The sequence below is a fragment of the Biomphalaria glabrata genome, chromosome 9, assembly GCF_947242115.1.
Source record: "Biomphalaria glabrata chromosome 9, xgBioGlab47.1, whole genome shotgun sequence".
In the NCBI taxonomy this organism is placed as follows: Eukaryota; Metazoa; Mollusca; class Gastropoda; family Planorbidae; genus Biomphalaria; species Biomphalaria glabrata.
Genome location: NC_074719.1, coordinates 4,548,542 through 4,576,464, shown reverse-complemented (window position 1 = coordinate 4,576,464; position 27,923 = coordinate 4,548,542). Strand labels below are relative to the sequence as shown.

The window sequence follows — 27,923 nt, the reverse complement described above, 5'->3', positions numbered from 1 at the left end:
TTTGTGCACCATATTGATAAACTAAACTTTTTTTTTAAACCATATAATAACCTTTAGACACTTTCTTACTTTAACCGTTGGCCATAAAAATAGATAACATTAACCTGATCTGTATAGATTGCAAGGTCTAAAAAGTGATACTTTATTTTACTTTTACAAGTAAGCAAACAGTATAAAGAAATAAAACATTGTAACACAAAGCCATGTCTACAATGACAGGCTGGGATGTCTCAGATTTAAAACTGATCTTATGAACACAAATCAGTGTAACACTAGGTGAAGGCATTGCAATTAAAGTATGAACATTATTTAATCCACAAAAAGATGATACAACAAGAGTATGTCAAAGTATCTAATACTATAAGAAATGTTCAAATCTACCAAAGTCTTCATAGCTCCATTTTTCTTAGATGCAAAGTTGAAGCACTTATTACAAGTATACAGCATTAATAAAGTTTATCAGCTACATGACAAGTTTAGATCATAACCCTGATTAGTGGGGAGCGTGGTCGAGAGGCTAAGTACATGTTATGAAATTTATATTCTGTATCGGTTGTCGTTCTTATGTTTACATCTGCTTGTAACTCGTCTGTAAGAATGTGCTCACAAAATGTGTGTTGTTTAGTCATTCAGTGTATTAAAGCCATACAAAGCGGACATGGTTTTCGACTCTGTTATCATTATGTTCATAACAGTACACTTGAACTTGGCGACCTATGAAAGGGGCTTGAGGTTCGGCACCCAACTTGAGCAGAGTTGTGTTTACTGAGCGTCTAAAGGCAGCACGGAAAACCTTCTCCCAGATAACCCCTACCCCCACTGGTTCACAAATGAGATAGGACCATAGCGTTCTGAGCATGCTATAAACATGAAGGTAGGGCTATGTAAAGCTAAAAGTTAGATTTAAATATAATAATGACATGAATTATGTCTTCTAATCAGCAGCATGTCATAATCATAGTTTAATATTTAGTAAGAGTATTACATATTGATTCTGCAGGGCAGTTACTTGTGACAAGACTGATAGGCTTGTAGAATAATAATAATAATTTTATTTATAAAGTGCTGTTAACAAACAAAATGTAGGCTCAAGGCGCTGTAATAACATTACAAACACAAATACGAATGCAACATTCAAGAACTAATCTAAAAAAATTTTTTGTCTGTCTGAGATCAATGGGGAGTGAGTTCCAAACCTTTGGTCCGTGCACTGAAAAAGCCTGCAGCCCGTAGCTTTTGAGGGAGTAACGTGGCACTGCTAAAAGCGTTGAGTCCATTGAGCGCAGGGCTCTCTGGGGGACATATGGAGTAATCAGCTCGCTAAGGTACAAGGGCATCTCATTGTTATATATACACTGACGACAAACTGTGTACAGGAGAGAGAACTTCAATGGTAATGTTGGACCAAAGTACTTGTTTCAGGGACATGATGAGGATAGAGCATTGGTTTCAGGGGCATACCTCATGTGTTTAAAAATGGGGATAGAGCATTGGTTTCAGGGGCATACCTCATGTGTTTAGAAATGAGGAGAGAGCATAGGTTTCAGGGGCATACCTCATGTGTTTAGAAATGAGGATAGAGCATTGGTTTCAGGGGCATACCTCATGTGTCTAGAAATGAGGAGAGAGCATTGGTTCCAGGGGCAAAACTCATGTGTCTAGAAATGAAGAGAGAGCATTGGTTCCAGGGGCATACCTCATGTGTCTAGAAATGAGGAGAGAGCATTGGTTTCAGGGGCATATCTCATGCATTTAGAAATGAGGAGAGAGCATTGGTTTCAGGGGCATACCTCATGTGTCTAGAAATGAGGAGAGAGCATTGGTTTCAGGGGCATACCTCATGTGTCTAGAAATGAGGAGAGAGCACTGGTTTCAGGGGCATATCTCATGTGTTTAGAAATGAGGAGAGAGCATTGGTTTCAGGGGCATATCTCATGTGTCTAGAAATGAGGAGAGAGCATTGGTTTCAGGAGCATACCTCATGTGTTTAGAAATGAGGAGAGAGCATTGGTTTCAGGGGCATACCTCATGTGTTTAGAAATGAGAATAGGCTGTCAGAGGTCAGTTCTGTGACTAATAAATAGCATTCTTGTGATACAAGTGAACTAAACGTTGAGATTCAGTGATATGTTTATGCTGAATAAATATAAAATAAAGAACACAGATATAAAGGAATTTGTAAAATTATCTCTCTATAAGCACTTCATTGTTATTATTATTAAAAAAAAAATATATATTATTTCAATAATAAATATCATTAAATCGTACAACATAATATTACAACAATTATAAAACAATAATAATAAATGTGTTGTAAGGGAAGCAACTAACATATTTTCAAAACTTATTGAATGTCTATGAGGTTATTACATAAACTCCCCTGTACTTACAAAAATATTGATTTGATATATTAAATTTAAATGGTAATAGATCTTTTTTCCCTTGGCATGTACTGCAAAAAAGCTAACAGGTAATGCCTACAGCTCAGCAGCAATAAGCTGGCTAGAACAACAATAAGTCAATAATGTACACTAAATCATACAACATAATATTAAAACATAAATAATACTGATGCATTCAGAATTGTTTACAACATGTAAGTAAAAAAAAAAAAAATTAGAATAGACTATAGTTTATTAGTGATTAATCAACTGCCTCTTTGAGGAAATAATGCTTAATACATTACTAAATTACAAGCATCATCAATTAAGACTACATCTTAGAATTGCTTATAGCAGTATAAAACTTATGTGTCTAGGTTCATCTCAACATAGCAATGATCCAGAACATTGTTATCTAACCTTTTCAATTCCACAACTTCTTATACACACACAAAGACAGACCTTTCACATTGGTATCTATAATCCCAAGAATCTGTTCGTGCATATTTTGTAGATACATATTGCATGTCCCTATGGTTTGGTTATGTGGCAAGCTCCAACAAAGAGTGTCTTAAAAATTCTTTTAACAGCCATCGGCTGAGATGTCCTAGCATTTTCTTGGTGACTCTAGTGCATAGAGTGTAAGGCCAGTCTCAAAATTTTCTGGTTTAAGTTATGTTTCATACTGCTTTCAATATAAACAAAAAAGCTATCAAACTTTTGAATATTTTTGTGAACATCTAACATGCTTCATTGATCAAGTGAGACAGTCAACTTTTTCAGATTCTGCTATGAATTTTCCCCAGTATGAGTTAGCTGGTGTTTTTTCAAATGTCCAGATTGAGAAAACTCTTTTAAGCAGACATCACATTTAAATGGCTTTTCACCAGTATGAACTATTTGGTGCCTCTTCAATTTTGAAGATTTGGCAAATCCTTTATGGCATACTTCACATTTATATGGGTTGTCCCCAGTATGAGAAAGCTGATGCTCTTTCAAATAGGAAGCACTTGAAAATACATTGTGACATGTTTGACATTTAAATGGCTTTTCGTCACAATGAATAAACAGGTGATTTTTCAAATGTCCAGATTGTGTAAACTCTTTTGGACACAATTGACATTTAAATGGTTTTTCACCAGTATGAATTCTCTGATGTTTTTTCAAATGTGAAGAACTAGAAAAACCTTTATGACACGTTTGACATTTAAATGGCTTTTCACCGGTATGGGTGAGCTGGTGATTTTTCAAATGTCCAGATTGAGAAAACTCTTTTAGACACACATGACATTTATATGGTTTTTCCCCAGTGTGAACCATTTGGTGTCTTTTAAATTCTGAGGTTTTGACAAATTCTTTTTGACATACTTCACATTTATATGCTTTTTCACCAGTATGAATTAGCTGGTGAGTTTTCAGAGAAGAATATGTAGCAAATAAATCTTGACATGTTGGACATTTAAAATGTTTTTCACCAGTATGCATTGCTTGATGACCTTTGAAGCTTCTAGATTCAGAAAAACCTTTTTGGCATATTTGACACTTAAATGGTTTTTCATATGCATGAACCACCTCATGTTTATTCAAATTGTAAGTTGAAGAAAAACATTTAGAACATATTTCACATTTGAATGGTTTCTCCCCAGTATGAATCACTTCATGTCTTTTTAAATGTGAAGACTGAGCAAATCCTTTTTGACACGTCTGACATTTAAATGGCTTTTCCCCTGAATGAACTGCCATTTGGTGTCTTTTAAATAAGGAAGATTTAGGAAATACTTTGAGACATATTTCACATTGAAATTGTTTTTTCAACGCTGCAGGTTGTGAAAATTCTTTTAAACGAATTTTTAAATTGAAGTGTTTTTTACTTTGATGAGTCGAAGAATTGTTCATCTCTTTTCCTAAAACAGTTTCAATGTGAAGATTTTGTCCTTTTTGATTGTGTATACTCCTAGAGATTACATACTTTGTCGAAGTCATTTCTCCTTCTTGGTTATTGACCTGTAACAAATTAAAAATAAATTAAACTTGGTATACTCTTCTTCGCATATCATAAATATGTTCAACTTGATAAATACAAATGAACAAGTTATTTGCTGTAGAGAATAGACTCTTAGACCAGTTTGCCTCATACAGAACAAATGTAACTTCTTTAAGCTGCCCATAAAGGGAAAAGACAATTTTAGTTTTCAGCTGACAGAAGGTTAGACTTCAACAGGCCCCCCGACCACAAGGGAAGAGAGAAGGGCTGGGAGACGAAAACAAACACAGAGGAGACCAGAAGACCAAGAAGTGACGACTGAAATATGGACATAAGACCCAACTGAGGGGAAGAGCCCAAAACAGTCCACTGGGAGTCCAAACAAGTCAAGTTACACAAGTCCTCACCCAATAGGTACAAATTGTTAATGCTCTTAGCTTCACAACAATAGATATACTTAATTATAAATATGCTACTCAGAATAAACCAGAATAAAAACATTTCCAGTCAAATATGTAATGAATTAAGGACTCAAGGTAACTTCTATGAAGTTGTCTTATATGTTAGTAAACTTAATGATTATAAGTGTGGTCAAAGTTAAGATGGTATGGCTAAATTGTAGACCAAAGAATGAAAACGTTTCAAAAAGTGAGTCGTTTACTTGTGTACGTTTTCACAGGTTCTTTCAGAAATAAAGATTATTTTTTTTTTAGCCAAAGCTCCTGCAGGCTTGTCTGGAGATAGGAGTGGCAGGGTTCAAGATATTTCCATGGTGATGACAAGTACTTACCTCACAACAAGGCAACCATCATTACCTTACCTTCTTATTTAAAAAATAAAACCTTTGCAAAACAATACCACATTTAGAAAGATGTCAAATGAGAACATGGGAAGTATAAAGATCTGCCAAATGAGAACATAAGAAGTATAAAGATCTCCCAAATGAGAACATGAGAAATATAAAGATCTGCCAAATGAGAACATAAGAAGAACCGGTATAAAGATCTGCCAAATGAGAACATAAGAAGTATAAAGATCTGCCAAATGAGAAGTGAACATAAAAAATATCTAACACTAGTTGTATTCATGACAAAAGTATATTTTAAAAGTCAAGCAGAAACATTTTCTAATATTAATAAAACTATGACCATCAAAACTGTTCTGGCACCTTCCCTCTATCCCCATTCCCTTATTTGTCACAGTTAGGCCTCGGAAATAGTAACAACCATGGCACTTTAATAAACTCAACACACAGCTGTAGGTTTTTTGCAGAGTTTTGTTCATGTATTTTTAGTAGTGTGATACAATGAAACTACTTATAACACCAAGGTCTAGTTTTTCATTACTTATTTACTTCACTCACAGACATTTCTAAGTCAGAGGTGTTTCCCGGTTTGATGATAGGTACAGGATAAAGACTGTTGTCCTCCTTTTTTGATACAGCCAGCAGTTTTGTGTCTAAGGACCATGGTTCATAATTATCTGTAAAGTGGCTTTTTTCTGTCTCTTCCTTTATCACAGTTTCCTGTAAGACAAAAGTGTACCTCATTAATCTATAGTATAAGTGCAATGAGCCCTGATTGATTCACTGATTGACTTATCACTTCCACTACAAACATTTAATCAGTTACTACTTTCCCTGTGCCAACAACTAAGCACCTTTCAAGATCGAACTGCGCGATAAAATTTGCAGAAAACAATTTTTTATTCTATGCTATGCAATTCTGACCAGTAGTTCATGTTGGGCTCCTTTGTCTGAAACAATAACTCAGAGGATATTAAAAAACTTTTTTAAGTTACCAATTTTTTCCTTCAATACATTTTTAAAGCCCTGTTGCCTATTGCTCATTATGTATTTTTTCGGCATTGATTTGTATACCATATATGTTGTGTACCTTTTGAGTATTGACATACTTGAAAGTAAACAATGCATGGGTTAATATATCTGCACAGAAGCACAGAATGAACTAGATTTCATCCTATCTGCTTGCTTTGACATTCATACTCTCAAGAATTGACTACTGTATTGAGATGTCTGACAACAAAATTACTACATGTCAACTAAGTCAAAAAATTCCTGCCCAGCTTATCAAAGTCAAAGCAATATTTGGAAACCCTTGTCAGTATACTCTTCACTGGTGACTTATGAGGGCAAGATCTGAATATAAGGAGACAAGACTTTGTTCTTTAACAATGCATGTACATATTTGACATAATTTTGAATGTGTTACGTTATGTGAAAAAAGAATACCTGATGTTCAAGTTTTACATTAGCCGTTTCAGCAAAGCTTTCTGATTGCTGGGTATACAAGTCTGATTCCTCTTCATCTATCTTCTCAGTTTTTATCTCTGGCACTTTGAAGTCTTGTTCTTCACATGGTTGTGTTAATGAATCTGGTTCTTCCTTTTCCTCCTTCACATGTTTTAAGGCATGGTTCAGATCAAGAGAAAAGTCATGCTTTGTATCAGCCATCATGGACGTTTAATAGGTCCAAACGTTAGCTCATTTAAATAGTATTCCTGGTGTAAAAAAAAAAATAATTACAAAAATAGATCATTTAATTAAAGACTGCTTTATTGATCCTTATGGAAATTTGTTGTGATTAAAAACATACTCTAATGTTAACAACTAAATCATTAATATGTAAAATTCTGAAATCTGTTATGTAGACATTGATTAAACATTGGTCTTTTGAAAAGACTCACAAAATGGCTTTAAAAAAAAAAAAAAAAAAAAAAAAAAAAGAAATGTAAACTTTAAAAAAGAAGACAATTAGGTTTCAATGTATACATCTAATTGACAGTAGACCTCTGGTTAGCAAAGTGTAAGAATGGCAATGGCTACCAATCAAAAAGATTTTTATTTAGGAATCTTAATAGTCAAGTTGTCTGCAAAAAGAGGCGCAGTGGTGGAGCAGTAAAGCGCTTGGCTTCTGAACTGGTGGTCCTGGGTTTAAATCCTGGTGAAGACTGGGAATTTTTAAATTTAGGATCTTTGGGCTCTAATGGGTACCTGAAATTAGATGGGGAAAAGTAAAGGCCGTTGGTTGTTGTGTTGCCAATGCATAGTATGTAGGGTATGATGTATACAATACTGCTTCATAATGGATATGTGCTGGCAAGTGTTGCCATTGTGTAGTATGTTGGGTATGATGTATAAATATGCTTCACTCCCTAATGAATGCTCTGGCAACAACCTTACAAATAATAATGCTCTCTTGGAGGCCGGTGTGGACAATATACAAGTACTACATATCATTCTTGACAGCTGCACTGAGTCGGACACTTGACACTTAACCAGCAGGGAGGACAATATGGTGATCTTTTATAATTACAAGCTTAGGGGTGGACAGCATAACAGATGCTCCTCATTAGGACAATAAAGATCAACTCATATGCCAATTTGCCTTAACTGGCATAGAGAGTAACTGGCAGCAGAGTGCCTTTGAAAGAGACATTTAGAGAGCTCTCACAAAGGATGAGGGGCAAACATTTGAGTCCCAAAGAAAAGCCCTTCTAGTAGAAGACAGGCGCAAAAGACGTAAAGAAAACTTAAACAGACCATGGCAAACAGAAATTTTGTCCTTAATCTTTGGAATCAAAAACATTGCCAATATATATATTATACTAGTCGACCATTTTATAAATTATAACAGATTTCCCGCGGCCTCCTGAAATTGCAAAATATGCAAAAGTCTTGGAAATATCCGAAAATTATTAAAATCTTTAGAAAACTCATACCAATCTCCTAAAACATACAGACAAAAATTTTTATTTTGGGGTGTCATTCAATATGGAAAACGCCAACCTTATGTGCGATAAAAAAAACAAAAACGGCATTATGCAATACCCATAATACTAGTAGACAGATTGAAACATTTGATAACTCTTGCTATTGAGTGTGATCTATGTTTGAAATAGAATTTTTATGATATACTGTATGACTTCGCTACATGCAAGGCTTGTAAAGTAGTTCTGTACGTAGTAAAGAATGAAAAAAATGCTAGACCAATTGATTTTCTAACACAAACTCTTAATTTTCACTTATTATCCGTATCCCTACCCAAACTTGGCCCCGCAAAATCCATTTCGCATAGGGCCCCACAACAGTTTAGTCTGGCTCTGTTATTTAGTGATGGGTGAATACAGAGTAGATATATTATATATTTTGTTTTCCTCCCCTGCCCTCTTTTTTTTTTTTTTTTTTGCCCTAAAACTATGTGAGGTAGAAATAAAAAAAGAGTGATCTTTCCATGACTTCTCGGTCACAACAGTTAAGTTTAAGTCCAGCCCTGCTATATTGTGACTTGTGAATACTATTTGTTCTCCCCCCCCCCTTTTTTTTTTCTTATTACGCAGAAATAAGAGAGTGATCTTTCCTTTACTTCTTGCTCGTTCAAACTCTTGAGGGAAGAAGAGAATTATATATATATATAGAGAGAGATATTATTGAATATTTTAATATTATTACAAGTCATAACCTACATAGTTAACATAGATCTATAATATATATATATCTATAACTATATAAAATATATATATATTGTCATTGAGCCATTTGTCTTGATTCCAGATGACTGTTGGTGAACCAGTTATCAGTGGTTGATTTGTCGTGTGAACCATGTTGAATGAATGTAATTGTATTGAATAGTTTGTCTGTGAAAGTAAACAATTTGATATATTTACCAAATAGATTTAGACTAGACTAGTAGTGTAGTAGACTAGTCACTAGTCTAGTAAGTGTAAGACTCTAGTCTAGTAGTCACTAGTACTCTAGTAGGACTCTACTATTCTAAGTCTAAGTATTCTCTGATAGTCTATACTACTATAGTCTATAGACACTACTATTAGATAGTAAAGTTGAGGTTGTAGGCAATGTAGGTGGATCTATTGAACTATTCATTCACTACTTTTTCTAGACTCTAGACTAGATCTATACCTTCTGCTACTAGCTAGATTACTAGATAAAGATATTATATATATATTTATAATTTAAATATCTTTAATACGTTTTTTCAAGACAAATTAACTTCAGAATTATTAAGACTAATTAAGAGTAATAAGAGTTTAGAGACATTAGAGTATAGATTTAGATTTCTACTGACTGACTGTGACACTCACTACTCACTGTTCCTGACATATAATTAATAAATATTATAGATCTAGTAGATTAATCTAGAATCTAGATCTAATATGATTACTGCAGATTACTGGGTTAGTGCCTTATTATAATTCAAATACCTTTTATGACAAAGATCTAGTATAATATAAACTATTATAGAGACAATATAGTTTATATATATATATAGTGACAATGGTCACTTATAAGTCTTAGAGATCTAGACTATAGATCTAGATAGTGGGTATCTTAATTAATAATAAATAATCTGGTAAAACTTCCCATCGAAGGCCCCTAAAGCCTAAAGTTTTACCCTAGTTTTTCAGGTCAATTATTTTTAAACAGTTTTAGTTAGATCATAGATGCTTCTAATACGGTACCTTTAGGTCTAGATAAATACCGATAGAATCTGAAGATCTAGACTAGATAAAAGAGATTATAGAGAAATCTAGATTAATTAAAAAAATTAATTAATTAGATTTAGATCTAGATCTAGAATATACATGAAAGTGTCATGAAAGCAGTGGACGCGGCCATTGTAACACAAACTGCCAACTACTTTAGAGGTTATCCGAAAACTTTATTCTTTATGTATCTTATCTTCTTCTTATCTTATATGAGACAGACGTTACTTCAATAATGATGTATCCATCATCTTGTTTTATAAATTACAGACCTACAAATTGTAACTTCAAAATAGACTATAATAAGAATTACGTCCTACGCGTATATAATACCGGTACATGTGCCAATCTAGTCATGCATATTAATCATTGACTAAAACTCTGCTAAGTCTTAGTCGCTGGTTTTCCTGGCTGATTCATATAACCCATTCCATGCTCTATATAAAAAAAAATTAGAATATTATATATTATGGCATGGAATGGGATATATAATGGCACTAGGGAAGATTCCCTTGGATATAGAATAAGAAATGTGCCTTTATTTTTGTGTCTAAATATTTATTATCTTGTGATTTTGAATTTGCAAATTATGGTATTTACTTTTTAAGTTTTCTGCCTATTATGTCTTTAAGTTGTGTTCTCTTTTTATGGGGCTACCCCTAAATTTTTCATTTTCTTAGGTTTAATGTGTGACTATAGATTGCTTGTTTCCATGCTGCGCTCTCAGCAAAAACTTGACTTATCAGGATTTGAACTCAAGCCTCTTTTATAGACAGCCAAGCAGCCTGTGCTACTCAGCCAGAGAAAGTGGGCACCAGTTGAGTAGAAACTGCCAAGGTTGTTAAGAGACTAGGGTTGCACTGGAGCTGAGCTGTTTTTGTAATAACTTTAATTTTTTTTTGGTACTTAACTCAGTGATGGGAATTTCCCTAAAATTTTAGGAATTTCTCAAATTTCCCCAGATTCATTATTTTGTTCAGAAAATGTTTAATTATGCTTGTTTGAGAGAGATGTTGACATGTAATGAAAGCACAATTCTAACAAGTTCAGACTGCCTGGGCTAGCTACTAAAGTTAGACTCAAGAAAACAATATATATTTCTAATGGTGTTTGCCTAGAAATAGCTCTGATAGTTTATCAGACTGTGTGCAACTATGTGGGGAAAAGTCGCACGCTTTCTATTAAACCTTTGTATTTAATTTTCGTTATGTCCCCAAAATAATCAGATTTTATACATAAAGCTTAAATACCAATGTTCAATATTACATTCATCATCATCATCATCAAACTCCATTAGAGTGAGGGCTTGAGAGGCTCAAATCCTCTCTTGCAAAAGCCCTGGACAGAAACCCTGCTGTCTTGCGTAGTGCATGAATGTCGCCATACAGGTCGAGAATTTTGGGTTTCCCAGACCTGTCTAGACAGAGATCAGCAAGTCTGGGGCAGTCAAACAGAATATGAGGCACGGTTTCCTTTTCTTCCTCGCAGCGAGGGAACCGTGAATCGAAATTTGGCCATAGCCGCGAGAAATATGAGCCAACAGGACAGTGGCCTGTCCTGCAGCACTGTGCTATAATAGCTTGCTGAGGCCTGGACAGCCTCCACCACGGGGAAGTGCGGTCAGGGCGCCTCATGCACTCCCAGACTCCACGGGCTTTTTGGGACTATTACATTATCTTGTTTTTTGTTTTTTTTTATGTCCTCCTTTATAAGACTGTGTCTTCTTTAAGTCCTCCTATAGGTGTGATGGTGTCTATTAAACCAAAATGATTCACTCAGCATAAGATGGCTGCCTGGTCGTGCGGTTTGCGTGCTGGATGGTCGTTCAGACTAATCAATGGTCCCGGGTTGAAACCCTGCCCACTCCATCTCCTGTCATCCTGCTGGAGGTTTGGACTAGGAAGTAATTATCTTCAACTCATCCGAATCATGTAAAACATTTTACAAATTATTTAACAAGAATTAAAAACTGATGAAGAGGTGGGAAATATAATAATATAAAAAAAAATGTGGAAGAAGATAATTTTTTTCTTTGCTTTATGATTTAAAGTAGACTTAGGGTTAGTTTTATTGAAACATTATTCTCTTGTTATTTAATGTGTCTAAAAGAAACTAACAAAAATAATTTTAAAATAATAAACAGTCTACTACAGAATTATGAATTACTTTGAACTTCTGTGGCTGTTACCTGTGGACAAAATGTTTTTGCATCTTTTATTTTCTCATTGTATACTAGTTAGAAGAAACTAAACAAAAGGAGTATTACTAATGTTTTTTTTAATATTCCTCTTGGCCACACATCTGATATAATCCACACAAAAAAATCAAATCAAACTATAAAATGTTTGTTATACAGGAATATTTTTACATTTTAAGTCTGAAACCTATACAAACAAAATATAATATTTAATTACAGGGTATTCAATGTCAAGAAGAAACAAAATTTTAAAAAGATAACATGTTTATAAATCAAAGATACCCTAAATCAAATGCCACTTAGGTGCACGTAAAATAATAATGCTGAATACATTACTAAATTACAAGTATCATGAACTAATATTACTAATAAATGTCAACTACTATTGCTTATACCTGAACATTCAACAAAATCTGGTCACTGTGTCTAGCTTAATCCCACATCTAGTAGTGATCTAGAAGATTTTTCTTTAAACTATTCAATTAATTTCTTATACACACACAATGTGTCTACCCAGCTCTAATGGTAACCTGACATTAGTTAGGGAAAAGTAAAGGCGGTTGGTCATTGTGCTGGCCACATGACACCCTTGTTAACCGTAGGCCAGAGAAACAGATGACCTTTACATCATCTGCCCTATAGACCACAAGGTCTGAAAGGGGAACTTTTTTTACACACACAATGTTACTATATAACTCCTTGACAGACTTCACACTAGTAGCTATAGTCCCAAGGAGTTGTTTGTGGATATCTAGTAGTTGTAGATAAATGTTGAATATGGTTTGTTTATCTTGTGAGATTCTTATATCTGGCAAGTAGCTGACATGTCTAAATTTTTCTTTGTGTCAGCTGTGTATAGAGAGTGTATTACTCAGTCTGAAAACTTTTTGGCAAAAGACACAAGATCTATCTGGTTAGATAAACATAAAAAAAAACAGATAATGTCTTGGTGTGTGGGAAGTCAAAATTGTTCTTTGTGTCAGTAGTGTATAGAGAGTGTATTACTCAGTCTGAAAACTTTTTGGCAAAAGACACAAGATCTATCTGGTTAGATAAACATAAAAAAACACAGATAATGTCTTGGTGTGTGGGAAGTCAAAATTGTTCTTTGTGTCAGTAGTGTATAGAGAGTGTATTACTCAGTCTGAAAACTTTTTGGTAAAAGACACAAGATCTATCTGGTTAGATAAACATAAAAAACCACAGATAATGCCTTGGTGTGTGGGAAGTCTAAATTTTTCTTTGTGTCAGTTGTGTATATAGAGAGTGTATTACTCAGTCTGAAAACTTTTTGGTAAGAGACACAAGATCTATCTGGTTAGATAAACATAAAAAACCCACAGATAATGCCCTGGTGTGTGGGAAGTGAGAGCAGCAGCAGTAAACATTGAACACAAAAATGAATACATTTTTTTGTTGCTTTAAGCAAGGTTGAAAAGTTCTCATTTCTTTCTTACAAAAGCCAGGTTAGAAAGTCCTCATATCAATACTGGTATAGACTCCTCTCTACCAAATAGTTCTCATCTAGCATAGGTAATTAGGTATAGACTCTTATGTACTGGAGCCGGTACCAAGGATTGAACAATAGATTGTTATGCCAAAAGACATACATGTTTCATCCTTTTCTTGATGATTGTAACAAAAGCTATCAACCCTTGTATATTAAAAGCAACAACCAAACTGTTTCATTGATATAATAAGAGTTAACTCTTTCTAGCTCTGCAAGGATGCTACTTAAGCAAATATTTTGTTTTTTTCACCAGTATGAATAATGATTTATAAAATGTTCAGATTTAGCAACCAGTCTTAGACACAGACACAAGTGTCATTTAAATGTTTTTTTTGTCAGCATGAGTCATTTGGTGTCTTTTCAATTTTGAAGATTTAGAAAAGCCTTTAAGGCATATGCCACATTTGAATGGTTTTTCACCAGTGTGAGTCATTTGGTGTCTTTCCAATTTTGAAGATTTAGAAAAGCCTTTAAGACATATGTCACATTTGAATGGCTTTTTACCAGTGTGAGTCATTTGGTGTCTTTGCAATTTTGAAGATTTAGAAAATCCTTTAAGACATATGTCACATTTGAATGGTTTTTCACCAGTGTGAGTCATTTGGTGTCTTTGCAATTTAGAAGACCTAGAAAATCCTTTATGACATATGTCACATTTAAATGTTTTTTCTCCGGTGTGAGTCATTTGGTGTCTTTGCAATTTTGAAGATTTAGAAAATCCTTTTTGACATACCTCACATTTAAATGATTTCTTACAAGTATGAGTTAGCTGGTGATTTTTCAATTCTTCAGATAGAGAAAATGTTTTTAGACACACTTGACATTTTAAAGTTTTTTTGTCAATATGAACCAATTGATGTGTTTTCAAAGTTGAAGACGATCTAAAACCTTTGTGACATGTTTGACATTTAAATAGTTTTTCACCTGAATGGATAAGCTGATGACTTTTCAATTTTATATAGCTAGGAAAATCTTTTTGACATGTTTGACACTTGAATGGCTTTTCATCAGTATGAACCTGCTGATGAAGTTTCAAATTTGAAGATGTTAGAAAATTCTTAAGGCATGTTTGACATTTAAATGGTTTTTCCCCTGTATGAACCCTTTGGTGTGTTTTAAGACTCGAAGATTGAGTAAAACCTTTATGACAGGTTTGACATTTAAATGGTTTTTCACCAGTATGAATCAGTTGATGCCTCTTCAATAGGGAAAATTTAGCAAATTCTTTTTGACAAGCTTGGCATTTGAAAGTTTTTTGATCTGTGTGAACCAGCTGATGTAATTTCAAATTCCTAGATGTCTTATAACCTTTATGACATGTTTGACATTTAAAAGGTTTTTCACTAGTAGGAATCTTTTGGAATGTTTTCAATTGTGAACGTTTATGACGTATTGGACATTTATATGGTTTTCGACTTGTATGAATCAGCTGATGGTATTTTAAAGTTGAGAACGCCTTAAAACCTTTATGACATGTTTGACATTTAAATGGCTTTTCACCCCTATGATTCATTTGGTGTAGTTTCAAAAGTAAAGATGTTGTAAAACCTTTTGGACATGTTGGACAATGAAATGGTTTTTCACCAGTGTGAAACAATTGGTGTCTTTTCAATTTTGAAAATGTATCAAATTCCTCTCCACAAGTTTGACATTTGAATGTTTTTTGACCTGCATGAACCAGTTCATGATATTTTAGATTCATAAATGTTATGAAACTTTTAGAACAAGTTTGACATTTAAAAGGTTTTTCCTCTGTATGAAGCTTTTGGTGTACTTTCAAATGTGAATTATACATAAAACCTTTATCACATGTTTGACATTTAAACAGCTTTCCACCAGTATGAACCGTTTGATGTTTTTTCAAAAGTGAAGGGAAAAAAAAATCTTTAGAGCATGCTTGACATTTGAATATTTGTTTGCCTGCATGAATCAGTTCATGTTTTTTTAAATTTGAAATACTAGAAAAAACTTGACGACATGCTTGACATTTTAGTGACTGTTTTTCACAATGGTGACTCTTTAATTTTGAAGGTGTGGAAAATCCACATTGACATTGTTGACATTTAAATGGATTCTCACCAATAACATGAACCAGCAGATGATATTTTAAATACGTAGAATGTAAAAAACCTTTATGACACGTTGGACATTTAAATGGTTTTTCACCCGTATGAACAGTTTGGTGGGTTTTTAAATGTGCAGCTCTTGCAAACCCACGTAGACATATTTGGCATTTGTACGGTTTTTCACCAGAGTGAATCATTTGGTGTTTTTTCAATTGATAAGGAAAAGAAAATCTTTTACAACATATTTCACACATAAATGGTTTTTCACCAGTATGAACAACTTGATGTCTTTCCAATAGATAAACTCTAGAAAACCCATGTTGACATATTTGACATTTGAACGGTCTTTCACCAGTATGAACCATTTGGTGCCTTTCCAATAGAGAAGAATAGCAATACTGCTTATCACATTTTTGACATTTATATGGTTTTTCCATGCTATGAATCAATCTATGTTTTTTCAATTCTGATAAATCATAGAAATTTTTAAAACATATTTTACAGTAGTAATTTTTACTTCGCTGCCAAGATGAGATTCTCAACTCTTTTTCTGATCTAGTTCCATCTGGATGCTGTTTTTTGTCATCTTGTATTGTACTAGTAAGTACAGAATCCATTCCTTTGTCTTGCTCAATGTCTTTACCCTGTTGAAATGAAATGCTCAACTTAGTATTAGATTATTCATGTATCATAAATGTGTAATGTACAAAAATGTATAAGCTCTTAGGTAAAGATTCTAAGGTCAAAGATAAACGTAAAGAGCTTCTTGAAGCAGCTCACAAAAGTAAAAGGTACTTTTTACAAAGTTTTTAAAAACTAATTACAGTAAAATCCACCCAGATATCCCTTTCTTTCTCCCCCCTCCCCCACACTCCATTTTCCCAACTGGTCCAGATCGGTGATAGGATTATAGCGTATTGAGAAAGTTAAAAGCATGATACGGCACTAATCAAAACACAATTTTATCACAGCATTTATTATTATTTATTTATTTCATTTACCATTTCTTATTCTTAGACCAGATTTCACCACCAAACCCCACCTTTTCCTCTTCTCGCTAAACTGAGCCTACCACATTGGCGACCGAGTCGTCATGTTCCTTGGCATATCTCCCCTTCTCTTAGTACGAATGTCAAACCACATTTGCTACTCACCAGTTTGCCAATCCGGGCAAGCCCCCATTATTCTTTTCTAATGTAAAGTCTATCAACCTTGCTGACTTTATCGCTAGCGTGAGACGATCTGTGCTCCTTTCATCTTGTGAGGCAGCCTGGCTGTCCCTTTCCCTTTGTCTAGACCCTGAGCGCATGTCACGCTTGACCTCTAGACAGGTGTTCTTAATACCTTATTGGCCAATGAGTGGGAAGAGCTAATCTTGAAACGATGTCACGCTATCTATCTTAAATTATCACATGTTCTATCACATGCTGTCCATCCCAATCCCTATTTCCAGTCAAGCGGCATATAAGGCTCAAACTGCTCCCATTGTGAGCAGACGCCACATATTTTTTTTATGTTGAGGGATATTCATTAACAGATTCCATTCATTGTGCTCCTTTCACTTGAACCTTGTGCCTGATTGCAACTGGAGACTTGACTGGTTCCTGTTACGTGGCATTCCTGCCTGCAGCAGAATCCACACACTTCCAGTCACGTGGCATTCCTGTCTTTCGCAGAATCCCCAAACTTCCTGTTACATGGAAATACAGCTTGCTACTTGATCAAAATCCTTGATCTTCCAGAACTCCTGTTCCTGTTGAACCCACCCTTAACTCCGTGGCTGGAGGAAGGAACCTTAGCATCAGCGAACACTTAATTCTAAGCTCCACATCTGAAGTCAATTCTCAGCACCCGCAGCCTGCCTGATCACCACTGATTATGCCCCACCCTGCCGTGTCACTCCCACTTCAAGGACACCGAACAGAGGCTGGCACCTCTCAAGCTGATGCTCATGCTAGCAGACTAAAAGGGTCTACAGCACCAAGGCAGAGAGATAAGCTCCTGAGACCACGATACAACACAGGGAACTCAAAAGCTAAGTTAATAGGGCATTCACACATTTATAGCCAGCAGTCAATATGATGAGTTAACCATGTCATTTGTCTATTACTCTAGGGTGTATGATTTTACTCCTCACTTTTCGTAATCCCTCCCCCCTTTCATTTTAATTACATTAAACTATTTTATCTTGTTATCAATTGTATGCTAACGTGTGTTCTGTTTCGGATCTGTAAAGCGCTGGTCTATGGTGGCATTAGAAACCCCTAGACCTAACGTCTCCAAAACTAAATTATTATTTTTAATTATTAATCTTAATTTTTAATTAAACACACCTCCCAGAGCCCCATGATAATGGAGGGCTTTACCAGCGGTGCGTGACACCCACTCACAGGCACATTGGAGACAGGACTGTGCCCTAGCATAGTGTCAAGTACAGGATGAAGACTCTTGCTGGTCTTTAGTGGTGCAACCAGCATACCACTTGAAATTAAGGACCTTGGTTCACTACTATTTGTAAAACGAGCCATTTCTGTCTTTTGCATTATAGCACTATCCTGTAATACAAATAGATTTTAGTTATGAATTACTTACAAAATAAAAAATAATAACCAGAGAACAAGATGGACATATAAATAAAAGTGATGTAAAAGTTGAATTCTCTAATAACTTTTTAAATTCATGTTTTTATGTGCATTGAAAACTATCCTAAAAAATAGACAAAACATTATACTTTAAGAATATTACAACTTTTATTCATATCTTTAAGAAGAAATAACTTTTTGCTTATGAAACTAAGATCTAAGCAACTGGTGATGACCTAATAAAGACTAAACGTAACAACAATTTGCAAAAAAGGTCTGTATCCAAAACACTGATTAATTATATAAGTAAGTCAATAAAAATGACAAAATGTAATGATTTTAAAGTGTCATTAAGTTAAAATGTCTAAATGAGCAACTTAGTTTTTCCCTCTATTTGATGTGATCCAGATTTTAAAGCAAAAACAGAAGCTCAGGCCAGGAAATAATAACAATTCATAGCAGCTAAATTCATTTAAATACACTGAAATACATGAATGAGAAAATCAGGTTCTCCATATACAATGATCTATGTAAAAGAAAAAGGTGTATTTGTTGAAAGATTTGAGATAGTATGAGGACACTACAACCTCAACTGAAAACTTCTTTATAATTTTCCAAGCACATATATATAAATATATATATATAAAAAATGAAATAATTCTAGGAAAAAAAAAAAAATTTCTAGAATATTTTTTTTTAATTCTATAAGATTTTAGAATACATAAAAAAAGTTCACAGAGGGTTCGAGTTCCCAAGGGTCTATGGAACTTATACCACCACATCTGTCAAGTGTGATTTCTTTCCCTTGTTGAAGATGCCAAACAAAATAATTAATTACCTAAAGTTATTAAACTAATTAGTTGTTTTTTTTATGATTCTTGTGTTGTCTGGTAAAAGAAATAATAGTGCAAAATTTCAGCTTAATCCTAGACTACGTGTAGGAGAAAAAACGTGTACCATAAAGACTGACAGAATATTTGGTACGGTATAAGATTTGTAAAAAATAAGATGCATGTATAGCTTACAAAACTGATTATTCTATATCTGGCACTATTAACTAATTTTAGGTGTTTACTTGTTTTACTCTTAATAAAGTAGTGGTGTTTTTTTTTTCATAATAAGTTTCAAGAAAGATTAAAATTATTATTAATGGCTTGCAGAAAATGTATTTACTCATATTTACAAGCTATGCCATTGATAATATGTTAGTTGTTATGTAAGTAATAGATTATATACCTGATGCTCAAGGTTCATATTAGAAGTTTGAGCACAGTTTTCTGATTGCTGTGTATACAAGTCTGATTCATCTTCCTCCGTCTCCTCGATTTCCATCTCTGACACTTTGAAGTCTTGTTCTTCACATGGTTGTGCCAACAAATCTGGTCTGTCTATTTTTATACTTATTTTTTTGAAGACATCGTTGGGATTAAAAGAATAGTTATGGTCTGTGTCAACCATCATGGAAAGTTAATATGTCTTTATTTAGCTAAGTTCAATAATAGTCCTGTTGTGAAAAAAATAAAAATTAACAACTTTTTTTTTCTAAATATGTTTCCAAAATTTTACCTCTTGTTAGGTCTATTAAAAAATGTATGTATGATAATTCTAAAACAGGTGAATAGTGAACATTCATTTATTTCAAAAGACACAAATTTACAAAAAGGAAAATGCAATGTAGGTACAAGATCTTTTATGTCAGAAAAAAAAAACACACACACTTAGGGATAAATATATATATGTTCTGGATTCAAATCCTGGTGAGGACTGGGATTTTAAATTTCTGTATTTTTTAGGACACCTCTTAGTCCACCCAGCTCTAATGGGTAACTGTTAGTTGGGAAAAAATAAAGGCAGTTGGTCGTTGTGCTGGCCACATGACATCCTGGATAACTGTGGGCCACGGTCACAGAAACAGATGACCTTTAAATCTACCTCATAGATCACAAGGTCTGAAAGGTGTAATTTACTTTCTAGTAGTAGATTAGAAAGGGAAATTGCCAGGTCCTATTAAACTAGTAGGCCTTATATTTAGTACTAAACTAGATTCTTACATTCTATACACTCAGAGTCATAACATTGACTAGAGATCTATAGTCTATAAATAAAATCTATAGTCTACATACTAGATCTAGTCATAGATCTACATTAGTACACACAAATAGATCTAAATCTAATGAATTCTAATGATCTCTAATTTAGTTATTGTATTATTAATATTTATTATTAGATTAATGACAATATAGTTAATATATATATATAATATATAGTTCGTCCATCGTGGTTCGATGATGACCACTTTGTCATCCAGGTGGCTGAGGGCTTTGCACTGGGGTTTTATGCCCCCTCATGTGGCTGGTGAGACCTATGTGAGCCCGGAATGTTCGGCCGCACACTGGGCAGGTGAGGTTTTCCAGCTGGAGCTAGTGTTGTTTGCCTTGCTTTTCTTCTCTGGCGTTTTTCTTCTGCCAGCATTGTTCTTTTTTCCTCAGCAATCTGTGCGCCAGTTTTCACAGCGCGACGCCATGATGCTCTGTCATGTGCCTCTGTCTCCCAGGTGCCTGGGTCTATGGTGAACGCCTTCAGAGAAGCTTTGAGGGTGTCCCTGAAGCGCTTTCTTTGACCACCTTGTGAGCGCTTTCCTTCGCTTAGTTAGCCATATAAGAGCCTTTTAGGGATGCAGTGGTCTTCCATTCTGCAGATGTGACCTGCCCATCGCAGCTGGGACTGCATCAGGATTGTGTGGATGCTTTGCAGACACACTCTTAGAAGGACTTCAGTATCTGGTATTTTGTCTTGCCATTTTACATTCAGTATTTTCTCAGACATGACATTTCAGTTTCTTTGCATGTTTTCTGTACACTGTACACAGTTATAGACTCTAGATCTACTATATGAAGACAATCTAGAATTCTAGATTATGATTTACCTTCTAGACTATACTATAGATATTTAATATCTAGATCTATATAGAATATAAGAGAATATCTATAATAACTATATATTTCTATAATATACAATATATCTATTCTATATACCACTATTCCATTGACTATACCATCTTCTATAGTAGTCTAGCTGCATTATAATTATACATCTATGACGACTATGATCTATAGTCTAATAGTGAAACTAAGTAAAGTATAGAATAGACAAGTATTTAAATACTTAAAAGTGTCTTAACTTTAAGTCTGAACTAACTTTAACTAAGTATTTAGTATTAATATTATTATAATAATTATAAAATTATATCATAGATCAGGCAAGTCAAACATAGTGTTTGCGGGCCACAAGAAGCCCACGACAACTTGGCTTGCGACCTGCTTGGCCACCTCAAGAATTATCAAAATAATGTTAAATTATTAAGCATTTAACAGTCACCACACATTTTCAGGTAAAATATTTACTGCAAAAAAAAAAAAAAGTAAAACATTACAATCAACTTCGTTGAACTTATTAAGTATTCTTTGATGATCAGATTTTTTAAAACAAATATTTTACGAAAAAATATTTTAAATTGAACTTGATGTGGTAATTTCATTTATTTATTAACTTCAAATCTTTCAAGTACTCTTTTAGGTTTAATGTTGATTTGTAAACTTTGTAATTATTATTAATCGCTATCAATTTTATTCAGGACGGTGGCTTAAATCATCACCAATTTTCAATATTTCTGAATGACATTGGACACAGAAGTCCACTGGCTCTCCTGTCATAAAGAATTGAAGAGGTTTTTTGAATCGGGTGAGAACAAACTGACGATTGGGTTCAGGATTTGTCATTTGTGGTTGATCTCTCACTGCCATGGTCACCTGCAAGATCTGAATTTGAAACTTCAAGGTAAAGAGAAAGTTGTCACAACTGTGTGTGATGATGTGAAGTGCTTTCAAAAAAGTTATGATTGTGGATAAACCAAACATCAAGAGAAAACCTTGTCCACTTCTCAATATGTCAGGAACTAAAAAGATTAAATACGGCTGCAACATTTGGTAAATGATTCCTAAACCTGGAATCGTTATTAGATGCTTTCAATGACCGTTTTCATGACTTCATTTCATACGAGCAAGGATTTTCATTGTTGGTATCTCTATTTTCATTTGCTCCTGATAATGTGCAACTAGAGCTGATAATAGATATGCAGTCAGATTTTTGTTGAAAGCAAAGTATATAGAAGTGCCAAAATTGTACAGTTATTTTCCTGAACAGTACATTGAATTGCGGAAATTTGCAGCTAGAATTCTTGCTATGTTTGAAAGGACTTTTCTCTGTGAGCAGTTCTTTTCATAATGAAATCTCTACAAAAAAACTCTGTTGAGATTACCTGATAAAAATTTGTCATCAGTATCAGTGATGAAAGTGTCAACCTGACATTAATTAAGTTGTATCCCAGAAAAGATGTCAAGCCATCATGATCTTAACAATGAAAATAATAAATAATCATAGTAATTTTTAATTTAAAAACAAAAAAGCACTACATTACTACATTGTCAATGTCATTGACTCACTTGAATCATTGACTACAAATTTAGTTAACCAAGGCCAGGGATAGGTATTCCATTTATTATTGTATTCTTAGTTCTACTTTACTGTTTCTAATTTACATAAAATTAGATTAGTAAGCTATGTTTTCCAACTAATTTTTGGCTGCTGCTGCCATTCACCTTCAGATCATACTCATAGACTCTAGTAGTCATAGAATATAGTTAGTTTTTAGTGTGGCCCATGTACTCATGTAGTGATGTAGCCTTTGGCTTTTACATGAGTTTCAGTTTGACATGGCATCATCATCATCATGTCATTATTTACTACTAAATTTAGATTTAGATCTACTTACTAAGTTACTTTACTAGACTTAGATCTAGATCTATATATTTGAGTAAGTCTTGGTATCTTGGATGAGTCTAGATCTAGTAATACTAGAGACAACTAGATTAGTAGACTAGTAGTAGTAGATATAGATCTAGAGTCTAGTCTAGATCTAGATCTAAAGAGACAGTAGGCTGAGTAGGCAGTAGATCTAGATAATCTTTCCAGTTTCCGGACGTAGAAAATATGCGTTGTCAATTATCCATATTTTGTCACCATACAGTATCAAGAATTCAAGATCATATATTTATTTATGTTTATGATCAAGATATATATATATAGAATATAGATTATTAGATATAGATTTCTTTATATATAATAGATATAGATCTATAATCTACCAAATCAAGCTTTAACCTTTAAAATGAATGTTCAAAAACTTCAAATATTTAACTCTAGACTCTTAGACAGACTGATAGACATCAGAATAATATTCATTAATAAGATCATAGACATAGATGCAGAATGAAATGGATTTATTATGTAAGGCACTGCATTTCTTTTGCAAGGACTTTCATTTTCATTTAGATGATGATTGATATAGATCTATATGCCTAGCTCTCATCGAGTGTTCAGTGCTGTCAAATAATTGAAATTGAAATATATCTATGGATCTATAATAGAATCTAGATCTACCGTATCCTTAGAATCCTATACTTAGACTAGACCTACTAGTACCGGTATATTTCTATAACTAGATCTATATTCTATATGGATCTGGACAAATGCAACAGTGGGTATAGGATTGTCTATGGGAGAAAATCATACCCTTTCAAATTACACATCTTTTAAGGACTTCTATCATGCTGCCAGCGACGTATGATTTATTATGATACCGGGTAGATCTAGTTCTACATACAGAATTCAGAATGTAGTATGGTATAAATGTGCAGTATGGCGTATCATCAATCAAATCCCACCAACTCATTTGCATGATTTGTCGACTTAAAATTGGTACAACAACAAATGCTTAAATTTTTCATAAGTTTTAAAATATAAATAAGTTGAAATTGTAGCCAGTGGCATAGCTGGGTGGGGGGGGGGGGGGGAGCTTTGAAAATCTCACGGGCTCCAACTTGAGGGGGGCCCCAAATGAATGTTTTTTTAAATTAAATATTAAATACCAGTATTACGCAAAATGCAGGGGCCCCCCAAATGATGGCTAATTCCTAGCTACGCCCCTGATTGTAGCAGACGCATCTCAAGAAAACTTTAATAAAATACTCTGAAAGACACAAAGATAAAGGCACATTCCTCGTCCCATATGCTAGGACAAATTTGTACAAATACTCCTTCTTCCCTAGTGCTATTAGAGCATGGAATGGGTTGCCTGAGCTAGCCAGGAAAACCAGTGACTTGACAGAATTTAAGTCATTGGTTAATATGCATGACTAAATGCATGACGCGTAGGACGTAATCATCTTCTTTTTTGAAGTAACGTCTGTATTATATAAGATATATAAGATAAGAAGATATATATAAACTGGACATTGTTTTAAATGTCCAACTCGGAAGATGAAACACTTCTCTTAGGCCTACTAACTCCTAAACATTTAAATTCTGTTTTGTTGTTCTTTTTCTTTGTAACTACAATGAAATTGTCCCTTGAAGAGTAAATTATTTGGACTCGCAGGTGATTGCGTACCTCATGGAAGGATATCACAAACTCCTGCTTTTTTTTTTTTTGGATATCTCACACCCCTGCAGTTTGAGAAATGCTTCTTTACAGTCAAATTTTATCTATGTCAGGGGTGGGCAACCCTTTTGTATGGAGAGCCGCATAAAAATGAGTTTTTCTTTGTTTTTTTATGACGGTCTGTGTATATATAGGCCTATATAAATAGTATATATGTGTGTGTGTGTGTGTGTGTGTGCGCGCGCCTGCATGTAGATATGTGTGTGTATCTGAAAGTTCAGTTTCCGAATCCGTAAGTAGTCCTCTGAACTGCATGTGGTTTAAACTTAAGACCTAGCCCTAATAAAGTTGATCACTGTGACAATCGGGTCAATGACATGTTTGATATTCAATGCAGTTTTGCACTAACTTTCTTGAAGAATGACACATTGAAAAGAGAAAAGTGTATTGCTCTTTAATTTCATTTTTTGTCAACTACAACTAACCTAGCTCTTCTCTTCAGCATCTTGTAGCCTAGCACCAAATTAACTTCTTTTGGAGCATCTTTTAATGATGATTGTTTAATGTTTCGTCAATTTTTTAAATAAACTCCTATGGCTTTTTTTTTCTTTCTTTATTTGTGAGATTGCATCCAAAAACAAGATATGCTTTGTTTGGTTGTTTGAAATTGTACCTTAAAAACCGCGATTGGTTCACAACTCAGAAAGCGCAAGCTGCTTTACCAAGAAGGCTTGTAAAAATACTTAATGGTGCATTCATCGTTAAAAACACGACATTCATTTTCTTTTTTTTTAAAGCATTCATAATGTTTATTTCCAATCCAACAATACTTAAATATTCAAATATTACTCTTTTTTTGACACAACTTTGAAACAATGCAAAGATAACTACAGAATTTGCAAAAAAAACGCTGTTTGAGTCTAATCCTGAATGCTTCGACATATTGCCAGTGAGAATAATTCCGAAAAAAAATATTTTAGAATTATAAATAATATTTTCTTTAGCTTCTTCTTTCAGATTTAATTATTTTGTAGAAAGAAGTTTAAAAAATTATGAAGATATTTGAAATTATCCATTTAAAAAATATATGCATTTTTATAGATATAATCTGTGGACGCATGGAATTTCTATAGGTGTTCGCGAGCCACATTAAATGCTCTGGTGGGCCGCATGTGGCCCGCGTCTCATAATTTGCCCACCCCTGTACTAAATGATTAGTATTCTAGTAAACTTAAGGCTGACAAGTCTTAGTAAATCATTAGTGTGTTATAACTTTTAATTTAAAAAAAATAATCATCTAAAATTACTCTAACCACTAAAAGCTACCAGAGTTATAGAGGCATATTTATAAGGTATGATTTTTTGATTTGAGGCACATCGGCACAATTTAGGCCATGTCGTGCCTGCAGTCCCTTAAGGACTACTCTCTCTAAACAACAAGGGCCAGATTCTATACAGTCATATCATTAAAATCAAGGTCTATTCACAGTTAAAATAGTAAAGGTAGTAAAAATGTAAATATTTGGTAAAAATCTAATGTAAATAGTGCATGTTCACAAATTCATAAGTCAGATCTTCGTAGATAGCCCCACTTCCCGGATAAAGCCCAGTACCTTCCCAGGGTCGACATTATCAAATAGTGTTTTTAAATTAGTGGCTCTAAAATATTTCTCCCTGACATCCTGGTATCTGGGGCAATCAACGAGGATATGTTCCACGGTGAGGCGAGAGTCACAGTACTCACAAAGTGGGGGCTCATCTCTCTTCAGTACAAAAGAGTGCGTGATGTATAAGGTATGACTAGGTCCCCTCCTTGGACATTCACCTCTTAGTAGAAGAACAATTTTAGAGTTAGGCCTACATAGAACCTCTTAATAGAAGCAGAATCTATAAAGACCAAACTTATCTTAATACCCCCCCCCCTTTTTTTAGTCAATTTAGATCTAAAGCTATTTCTTGTATGAGTTGTGTATGTGAGTTGTGTGTTACAATCCACACACTGTTCCTCAAGGTTTACACCCGCACATCTAATGTGCTACCAGGTACAGAGAAGGATCGTATGCTCAGTTTTTTTCGGATCACCGCTAGCCCAAGTGTGGATATAGGCCATCGGAAAACAGGGATGTGACAAATGCATATCTCTTTCTCCAGGAGCCTACTGGTACAAAAAAAAAAGTGTCCCATTAGCCTAAACAGCGTTGAAGGTTTTGGTTTCATTTCAAGTGTAGACTATTCACTTCTTCAGCGTTTGTACTTTTACAGTTTATCAATAGAAAATGAATTGGAATATGTACATTTCCTCAGTATCAGGGAAAGACTAAGTTAACCCTGAGGACAAATCAGGAGCCGATGACCGTTAGGCAATTAGCAGCTATGCGACTCCGCTGATCCCAAACTGTATCGGCACTTGCTGCTTCTTTGGCTAGGCCTACACCAGTTGCACGGAGAAGGAAGAACTCTTGCCCAGGCATTCACCTCATTTCCATGAGATGATCCATAGTCGCTTAGCAACTGAAGGAGGCCATACTTATTATTGATCTGGAGTTAACCAATCTCCTGGTTTTGCATATATAGGCCCTATGTAATTAGATTTAGTAGACCTTTTCTTTACTTTCTTTTCCTGATACATCTCACTTGACAAGCACTTATCCTAGATCCCTCATATTTAGCATAATTTAACAAATTAAACACGCGACAAGAATATAAACAGTATGTTACTATTTACTATCCAGTGAATGATTTGTTAGTGACCAATTTGTAGCAAAAAACTTTTGTCGGATGAACGAATTATCTTGTTCCCGGTTGATATGTCAGGCACGCCACTGGTTCAATAAAAGGTTGAAGTGTATGTTAACCTGAAGCTTTTAAATCTCACATTGATTGTATTAAAACTATCTTTTAAAGCCTCAATACTCAAAAGTAAAGAAAGTTCCCCTTTCAGACCTTGTGGTCTATAGGGCAGGTGACGTAAAGGTCATCTGTTACTGCCCAGTTAGCGAGGGTGTCATGTGGCCAGCCCAATGAGCAACCGCCTTTACTTTTCCCCAACTAATGTCAGGTACCTATTAGAGCTGAGTCGCCCAAAGATCCTAAATTAAAAATCCCAGTCTTCACCAGGATTTGAATCCAGAATCTCCAGTTCGGACTGCGCCTCCCTTAATACTTATAAAACAGCTTAAAA

At 34.4% G+C, this 27,923-nt stretch overlaps 1 protein-coding gene across 1 annotated transcript; it reads right to left on the bottom strand.

The window, feature by feature from the left end:
- Positions 1–291: 291 nt before the first annotated feature.
- On the bottom strand, positions 292–23,249 carry LOC106059125 (zinc finger protein 729-like). The gene is made up of 7 exons (XM_056041119.1): positions 23,075–23,249; positions 19,480–19,747; positions 17,995–18,216; positions 13,918–16,305; positions 6,617–6,847; positions 5,729–5,890; positions 292–4,385 (listed from the first exon to the last, which is right to left on the bottom strand). Exons 2-7 carry the CDS (start codon positions 19,702–19,704, stop codon positions 3,171–3,173), a joined length of 4,443 nt encoding a protein of 1,480 aa, XP_055897094.1. The 5' UTR covers positions 19,705–19,747; positions 23,075–23,249; the 3' UTR covers positions 292–3,170.
- Positions 23,250–27,923: the final 4,674 nt, after the last annotated feature.

Excerpts from the sequence above, each read along its gene's own strand:
- LOC106059125 (XM_056041119.1), bottom strand. The coding sequence starts at position 19,704 with ATGATGGTTGACACAGACCATAACTATTCTTTTAATCCCAACGATGTC. Across the intron at positions 6,848-13,917 it reads ATGCTGACAAAAAAAACATT|ACGTCCATGATGGCTGATAC; the intron begins TAAATGACACTT and ends TGGACCTATTAA. Across the intron at positions 4,386-5,728 it reads CCTCTGACTTAGAAATGTCT|GTCAATAACCAAGAAGGAGA; the intron begins GTGAGTGAAGTA and ends AATTTGTTACAG.